General features: G+C 39.5%; 1 protein-coding gene across 2 annotated transcripts; it reads right to left on the bottom strand.

The window, feature by feature from the left end:
• Positions 1–3: 3 nt before the first annotated feature.
• On the bottom strand, positions 4–5,760 carry LOC115105440 (linker for activation of T-cells family member 2-like). 2 transcript variants are annotated; one of them, XM_029627506.2, is made up of 12 exons: positions 5,654–5,760; positions 4,323–4,427; positions 4,036–4,078; positions 3,720–3,763; positions 3,409–3,454; positions 2,910–2,926; positions 2,206–2,247; positions 2,007–2,037; positions 1,821–1,894; positions 1,194–1,250; positions 966–1,034; positions 4–828 (listed from the first exon to the last, which is right to left on the bottom strand). In XM_029627506.2, the coding sequence occupies exons 2-12, from the start codon at positions 4,423–4,425 to the stop codon at positions 797–799; spliced, it is 558 nt and encodes a 185-aa protein (XP_029483366.2). In that variant the 5' UTR covers positions 4,426–4,427; positions 5,654–5,760; the 3' UTR covers positions 4–796. The 2 variants fall into 2 exon arrangements, with proteins under 2 accessions (XP_029483366.2, XP_029483367.2); XM_029627507.2 differs by lacking the exons at positions 3,720–3,763; positions 4,036–4,078.
• Positions 5,761–9,063: the final 3,303 nt, after the last annotated feature.

The following is a 9,063-nucleotide window of genomic DNA, read 5'->3' as shown; positions in this document are numbered from 1 at the left end:
ACATTTAAAGGTTTTGTAGTAAGGATTTATTTATTAATACACATTGACAATCTTTTTTCTTTTACATTTGGAGCTGACTCGTATTCATTTTGTACCACTAGATGGTGACAGTTACAGTAACACTCAAACAATCAAAAATACTGTACATCAGGGATGGGCAACATTGATGGGGGTGGGGGCCACAAATCAGAACTCCTCATAAGGGGCCACAGTGGCTCGCGGGTCTGCATACCCACACCCATACATGCAGTCTGAACAGGGGGGAAAGTAGCAGCAGTTATGTGGATTTTCTGTAATTCTACACATTGTACCATAGGGTAGAGACAAACAGCAGTTAATATGATCTCTGATGATCAATGGTGGCCCCATAATTTGAACATGATTACAAGTTTAGATAGCTGGCCGCTAGTCTAATTTACCAATCTAAAATAATTTTGCTGGTGGGCTAATTGAGTGGCTGACATAACCGCTGATGCACAACTGCACATTTCAAAAGTGCACCTTGTGTATTCTACTATTCTCTCAACAGTAAACTGAGACCCTGAATGAGTTTTGGAAATTGATCCATGGGCTGCCAGTTGCCCATCCCTGCTGCACATGGTTCCTCACGTTTTTTGACTCAAGGGAATTCCTGATGAAGTAATACAACTTTGGGCATTAACCCTAAAATGGCATTGCTCTGGTATAGCACACTGACATACGTATCATTATAACTTAATATTTATTCAAGCAGCTCAACAAAGAGAGAAAAGTCCATTCCCATAGATATCCACTCGTAGAGCATGTAGATTCCATATCAGTCAGTGTCGTTCACGTAATCCGGTTCATCTGTGACGAAATTAGAAGCCTCAAGTCTTAGTTCATTACATTGTAGTAATTTATCCATAGCGACTTAAAATTAGTGCATTCATCCTACGTTCATAGCAGAAGTGTTGTCTTCGTTATAATGCACTATGATGACTTACCATCCTCTAATGGTTCTAACCCCATCTTCACTCGCTCCAGGAATTCAGAGTTCTCGTAATCTGAGCCATCTGTTGTGAGGTGGTGGGAAATAATCTTAGTTCAACATAAAATATATGAAATCTACTCCAAATAGATAATGAACTTTGATAAAAAAAACATGATCTTCATAAATATGGCTAATTTCAAAGGAGGGATAGGCCTACATTTAGTCATTCTAAAGTACATACCAGAGCCCCGGCTGATTGTATCAATAGATGGAAAAACATTCTCATATTGATCACCATCTAGAAAGTAGAAATATCTTTATCAAATGATACTTAACATTTCTGACATCCAAATAAGGCAAGTGACAATCCGAACACATACGAATAAATGATCAAATTTGTCTTGAGAGGATGTTAGATTGTGTTACTGCATGTAGACTGCCATGTGCTGTGTCGCCTGTACTTTTTGATGGTTGTGGTTTGAGCTGAAGCTTGACATTACTTTCAACAGCAGCAGATTACATTATCTGAGAAGATTTCACCCTACAGTAACGGGCTCTACAAAATGCATCAATGGTGGGGCCTCCCATCTTTCTTTTCTTTAAAATTTATTTTACCTTTATTTAACTAGGCATGTCAGTTAAGAACAAATTCTTATTTTCAATGACGGCCTAGGAACAGTGGGTTAACTGCCTGTTCAGGGGCAGAACGACAGATTCGTACCTTGTCATGGGTTTGAACTTGCAACCTAGTCCAATGCTCTAACCACTAGGCTACCCTGCCGCCCCAGTTTTTATTTTATTTTATTTTATTCCATCTGATAAAACCATAGACATACTGTATTCACGTCACTGGATAAATCATACTTACCCGTTTCTGATTCTCTGGTGTCTGCAATAGCACTCTCATTAACATTCTGGTACTCTAACACTGGGATTGGATCTCTGTAAAAACAATAAGCACAATAGTTTCACAAACTAAAATTCAGATGAATTGTAAGTAGACTATACAGTATATTACGTTTTAAATGGCAACCAAGCATTGATAGATACTTACACATATGTTGGTTCAACACTTCCCATCTGAGCTAATATAACACAATTGAAAAGTCTTAGTTAGTGCTGAGGAATTTGGTGCAGGATAAAACTGTAGTGAATTAGTGATACTGTTTCCACATTGAAAGGTCTGTGTTTCCAAAATGGAAACGTTTGGCATTCATATATACCTAATACAATTACTAACAGTTAATATTTACCTGTTGCAACATTTTGATACTTCGCTTGCTCCTCATTCACAACTGTAAAGATACACACATACAACACCTTCAGGTAACTAACAAAATAATGGAAACACGAGTAAATGAGGGATACAAAGTATATTGAAAGCAGGTGCTTCCAAAGTTAATTAAGCAATTAACATCCCATTATTTTAGCTATCATGGCTATGCCCCCATAGGATGACAATGCTCCCATCCACAGGGCACGAGTGGTCACTGAATAGTTTGATGAGCAATGCATGAAAACGATGTAAACCATATGCCAAGGCAGTCAGTCACCAGATCTCAACCCAATCAAACACTTATGGGAGATTCTGGAGTGGCGCCTGAGACAGCGTTTTCTACCACCATCAACAACACACCAAATTATGGAATTTCTTGTGGAAGAATAGTGTCGCATCCCTCCAATCAGTTCCTGACACTTGTGTCTATGACAAGGTGCATTGAAGCTGATCTGGCTCCTGGGGGCCCAACGCCCTATTGAGACACTATATGTTGGTGTTTCCTTTTTTTTTGGCAGTTACCTGTATGTTGAAACATCTGTAATGTTTGTAATCTGTTCAAATTCTGGGTCCAGTTGGTTCAGTTTTGTTTATAAGCTTTATCAACAGACTCTTTAGGCACTGACCCCATGTAAGTGAATGAGAAGGTCTACTGGACATTAAGAATGAAATAAAACCTACCTTGTGGTGTTTGTTCCCTGTAAAATAAATTACATTTAAAGTATTTATTGTGAGTGTTGCATATCTGCTGTCTGTTATTAGCATATCTAGAGACAAAGATAAAGTGCTGAGGGGCCACCTAAGGTAAATACAGACCATAGCCAATATGTGCATAGGCGTCAATTCAACGTCTATTCCACGTTGGTTCAACGTAATTTTGTTGTAATTAGTGGAAACAACGTCGATTCAACCAGTGTGTGCCCAGTGGGTCTGTGGTCATTACATCACACATGACAACCAACAGGTGTGAGCTGGAAGCTAAAAACTAAACTCCAATGTTCTTTTAGATGTTCTCCAACTGTAGAAACTCTTGTTCGTGTGTGTAAAATATTAAAACAAGTATATATTTTGTTACCCATCCCGTTTTAAGGAACTAAAAAAATGTAATTTCAGCTGTCATGTTGGAACAAGACAAGAGCATGACGGGCATAATACCTAAATGTATGAGTAGTTTACTTACACTGGTGTTGGAGGCAGCTCTCTTATAATCTGGTTGGGTCGTGTGACTAAAAAAAAACAAGAGATTCAAGCAGGATTCAGGAGTGAGAACATATAATTTACTGTTGATCAGCACACGATAGCCATAACAACCATCACCATATTAAATAGATGCATTCAGTCATTCACTATGAGAAGGAAATTCACAATAATGAAGCCACTTGTGAAATCCTTTTAGATATTTTTTTATTCTGTATTAATTTAAGTAGAATAAGGCTTGTTCTGTCCGGGAATCTGCCCCAAAGGGTATGATGAATCACAATGTCATTTTACCTGTTTTAGATCTCATTACTGCAAATCTGCTTCCTTCGCGTTGGCTGAGTTGGGCAGATGTGATGAACGTGATGAACAATTGTGTTGTCATATAGGAGCCAATAGTGAGGTTAAATTGTTTTACAACAGGAGTTTTAAAAAATTATGTTAAGATAGAAACGGCTATTTTATGAACTATAGAACATTTCAGTTGTACATTAGGAATTACATAGGGTATTATGCTATTTATCTATAATAATCTTCACTATATCGATTAGATCATGCTTGGTCTTACAGTGCATCAGTTATTGAATATCTATGTTAATGTTATACTTACAATATTTGAGGGTCATAAATTTGATTCTCTTCATGTATTATTTCTACAGACAAGGAAAAGAGGAACACTTTAATTGAATGGCACACACTACGGATTGATTTGGAAAATTATTTCACGAGTCAAAGTAAAAAACTAAGTATTTTAATTTAGCTTTAGTGCTACGTGACAAATATATTTTTACTTTAAGATTTCATGATATTGGAATAGATTTACAGGTTGATTAGTGGGACATGTAGCCTAGTTAAATACGTAATAAATGTCATAATTTGTAATGCAGTGCCACTCACTGGTTTTCCTCCTGCACCACAGACAGAAAGCAGAGAAGACACTGAGAGATGCCGCAGACACAATGGCCAAGACAGCTCCTTGTAGGCTGAAGATGGCTATCATGCCTATGGGGAAATTAAACAACAATGCATTTGCCTTTGGAATGATCTAATTTTATCCTCCATAGTTTTCTTCTGTATAATTAATTCACCAAGAATAGTTGCTTACTGCTGTTTTTCACTTTTACTAAAAATAACTTCTCTCTTTGACAGGTGTTGGCCAAACTTGTTCCGTATTCAGCTGTAACAGTACAAATCTCCTGCTCACCCAATGTTGTCATGAAAAGACCTCAAGTTCATCAGATACTGACCAAGGGTGTAATGATTACTTACATATCATCTCTATAGGCACCAAAACTAAGTGGAAAGAAAGACTAAACTGTTGGAAATAAACCCCTCACTTGGTAGAAATTGGTCATGTGTTCCTGTAAACAACCTGAGCCCACAGCTACCCACAGGATGTGTGTGGTCATCACAGCGCTATAGCCAACACCATTGTGTAATGCCTTGATCCCACTCAGTGAGGAGTGACATGTTCTTATGCTATTAACTTGAAACGTCCAAAGAAAAATGATGTTGGTATCGTATTGAATACCCCTGTTGGTTCAGGGATACAGTATCTGCATCAGAAGATAAGAACACTTTCGCTTTTATAAAACAAAGTTTGGTTAGGGCAAATGATAACCGATTTTGTGATTAAAGGTAGATAAAAGCCAAATGCATAGAGGTAGGGTAGAGGTATAACATGTGGTATTGATCAAACTTAACAATACACTTAGGAATACATTTTGTCTGTTTATTTACCTTGAACAAAATAGTGACTATGATCTACATCACTAATACTAATAAAGACTAATAAAGTCTTAATGAATGGTCTATAATTGATATACCAAATAGAAGAGATTTGAAATATATATGAGTATACAGTTCAACAGCTTTAGTTACATTGTTTTAATTGTAAAAAACCTGAGCATCAAACTCAAACCTTAGCATCATTTTTTACACACTCAGCTGAACTTCATCATACCAAATAAATTGTCGGACTGAACAAGGGGACTCCATGTTTGCTGGCTGATCTTTTTGACATTTCAAAGCAGACTCCTGAAGTGGTACATTATTGAAAGCCAATATAATTCCAATTAAGTCTTCACCTTGGTATGAGGATGACAATAACACAACATGATGCGTCTCTGAAATTGAACCTCTTCAAATAGTCTATCTATCCCCAACCATGCTGCTCCTACACTCTTGAACATGAGACAATAGAAATACATGTATTGTGTTGTTCTCACCTTTAGTAAAGCCTCTTCAGGCCACCACCATCTCACTGACAGCTCCACTTACAGACAGGTTACTGTAGCAGAGCTGTGAAGGGGGAGAGCAGAAAGAGCTTCCTGTTTCTAACTGAACTCCTTACCACATCCGCCTCGATCCGCGGGCCGGACGGAGAGTCTAGTGGACCACCTCTAAAAGGTTCACTACATCACTGTGGTTTAACAAGGGTGCATGAAATGACACCTTTCAGTGGCTGCTTTGGGGACAGTTCCCATGCACATAGAACATGGTTTTTAAATGGACTTTGTAATTTGCTTTGTTGTAATTGTAAACATATTTCAGTGTTCTTCAATACTGATCCAAGGGGGTCCTCACATTGCAGGTGCTCTTGTGTGACCTTCCGGGACCAGGGACGAAAAACACTATACAATGCCATACAGCATGAGAAACCCCTGTTGCTGTAGCGTATGAAGAAGTCTGTGGAGAAAACATCATTTTATAAAGAGAAATGTTTCCAAATTGATGCCGTTATAATGTGATTAGGTTATTATTACACAGGTGTAAGCCAGCTGGCATAGGCTATACCTACTCCAATAAGTTCGGGAAATTCTGCCCTGGCTCTTTCTTAATTAAAAGGCAATTCTGCCACTTTTTAACCTTTTTAACCCCATAACCTCATTATTGTCTCCAGTACCAAACCAGTGTTTACATATGTGAAAACAGCCCATTTCTGTGATCTGTGTTTTAAAAAGATAAGAAGAAATTCCTAAAACGGCTTTTCTGTGACATCACAGGGTAAGACTAAAAGTCAAGGCCTCCCGAGTGGCGCAGTGGTCTAAGGCACTGCATTGCAGTGCTACCTGGGCCACTAGAGATCCTGATTCGAGTCCAGGCTCTGTCGCAGCCGGGTGCAACCAGGAGACCCATGGGGGCGGCGCACAATTGGCCCAGCATTGTCCAGATTAGGGGAGGGTTTGACCAGCAGGGATGTCCTTGTCCCATCACACTCTAGCGACTCCTGTGGTGGCCTGGGTGCATGCACAATGACATGGTTGCCAGGAGTACAGTGTGTCCACCATTTCTGTATGGACCTGGCTTTTGTGCCCCCCACTTAATTTTTTAAAATTGAACCTTTATTTAACTAGGCAAGTCAGTTAAGAACAAATTCGTATTTACAATGACGGCCTACCAAAGGCAAAAGGCCTCTTGCGGGGTTGGGGGCTTGGATTAAAAATATAAATAAATCAAATAAAAATATAGGACAAAACACACATCACGAAAAGAGAGACAACACAACACTAAATAGAGACCTAAGACAACATAGCATGGTAGCAATACAACATGACAACACATGGCAGCAACACAACATGGCAGCAACACAACATGGTAGCATCACAAAACAGGGTACAAACATTATTGGGCACAGACAACAGCACAAATGGCAAGAAGGTAGAGACAACAATACATCACGCAAAGCAGCCACAACTGTCAGTAAGTGTCGATGATGATGATTGAGTCTTTGAATAAAGAGATTGAGATAAAACTGTCCAGTTTGAGTGTTTGTTGTGGGGCATTCCAGTTGCGAGCTGCGGCAAACTGAAAAGACGAGCAACCCAGGGATGTGTGTGCTTTGGGGATCTTTAACAGAATGTGACTAGCAGAACCACTACTCCAGAGTCCAATGGTGGCGAGCTTTACACCACTCCAGCCGACATTTGGCATTGCACATGGTGATCTTAGGCTTGTGAGCGGCTGCTCGGCCATGGAAACTAATTTCATGAAGCTCCCAACACTGACGTTGCTTCCAGAAGCAGTTTGGAACTTGGTAGTAAATGTTGCAACCGAGGACAGATGATTTCTATGCGCTTTGTGCTTCAGCACTTGTCTGTCGTTATCTGAGCTTGTGTGGCCTAACACTTTGCGGCTGAGCCTTTGTTGCTCCTAGACTTTACCACTTCACAATAGCAGCACTTACAGTTGACTGGGGCAGCTCTAGCAGGGAAGATATTTGACGAACTGACTTGTTGGAAAGGTGGCATCCTATAACAGTGCCACGTTGAAAGTCACTGAGCTCTTCAGTAAGGCCATTCTTCTTCCAATATTTGTCTATGGATATTGCATGGCTGTGGGCTCAAATTGTATACACCTGTCAGTAACGGATGTGGCTGAGATAGCCGAATCCACTCATTTGAAGGGTTGTCCACATACCTTTGTATATATAGTGTACCTTAATACAAAATGACTCAAGTAAAAGTGAAAGTCACCCAGTAAAATACTACTTGAGTAAACCGTTACTCGCAAAACACCAGTCTCAACATCAACAGTGAAGAGGCGACTCTGGGATGCTGGCCTTCTAGGCAGAGTTCCTCTGTCCAGTGTCTGTGTTATTTTGCCCATCTTAACCTTTTATTTTTATTGGCCTGTCTGAGATATGGCTTTTTCTTTGCAACTATGCCTATAAGGCCAGCATCCCGGAGTTGCTTCTTCGCTCTTGACATTGAGACTGGCGTTTTGTGGGTACTATTTAATGAAGCTTCCAGTTGAGGACTTGTGGAGGCGTCTGTTTCTCAAACTAGACACTAATGTACTTGTCCCCTTGCTCAGTTGTGCACTTGGGCCTCTCACTCCTCTTTATATTCTGGTTAGGGCCAGTTTGCGCCATTCTGCGAAGGGAGTTGTACACAGCGCTGTACGAGAACTTCAGTTTCTTGGCAATTTCTCGCATGGAATAGCCAAGAATAGAACAATAGAATAGACTGACGAGTTTCAGAAGAAAGGTCTTTGTTTTTGGCCATTTTGAGCCTGTAATCGAACCCACAAATGCTGATGCTCTAGATACTCAACTAGTCTAAAGAAGGCCAGTTTTCTGTTTTCTTTAAGCAGAACAACAGTTTTCAGCTGTGCTAACATAATCGCAAAAGGGTTTTCTTATGATCAATTAGCCTTTTAAAATTATAAACTTGGATTAGCTAACACAACGTGCCATTGGAACACATGAGTGATGGTTGCTGATAATGGGCCTCCGTACTCCTATGTCGATATACCATTAAAAATCTGCCGTTTCCAGCTACAATAGTCATAAACAACATTAACAATGTCTATACTGTATTTCTGATCAATTTGATGTTATTTTTAATGGACCATTTTTGTTGGCTTTTCTTTCAAAATCAAGGACATTTCTAAGTGACCCCAAACTTTTGAAAGGTAGTGTATGTGAGAGTGGATTCTCGGTCCTCACTAGCATGAAAACTAAATACAGGCACAGACTGTGTGTGGAAAATTATTTAAGAGTGTCCTTGGATGTCATAAGGTGAATGCACCAATTTGTAAGTCGCTCTGGATAAGAGCGTCTGCTAAATGACTTAAATGTAAAAAAAAAAATTAAATTGACTCTCCAATACAACCCCACATTGTTATGTGCGTCCTT

Source organism: Oncorhynchus nerka, linkage group LG22 (genome assembly GCF_034236695.1).
Source record: "Oncorhynchus nerka isolate Pitt River linkage group LG22, Oner_Uvic_2.0, whole genome shotgun sequence".
NCBI classification, from domain to species: domain Eukaryota; kingdom Metazoa; phylum Chordata; class Actinopteri; order Salmoniformes; family Salmonidae; genus Oncorhynchus; species Oncorhynchus nerka.
Note: the sequence above shows the minus strand (reverse complement) of the source record. Positions and strands in the feature narration are given on the sequence as shown.

Bases quoted from the DNA above. Each gene is read 5' to 3' on its own strand.
- LOC115105440 (XM_029627506.2), bottom strand. From the start codon at position 4,425: ATGATAGCCATCTTCAGCCTACAAGGAGCTGTCTTGGCCATTGTGTCT. The intron at 3,764-4,035 runs GTAAGTATAACA...TGCCCAACTCAG, and splicing joins ATTTATGACCCTCAAATATT to CCAACGCGAAGGAAGCAGAT. The intron at 1,251-1,820 runs GTAAGTATGATT...TCTACTTTCTAG, and splicing joins CACCAGAGAATCAGAAACGG to ATGGTGATCAATATGAGAAT.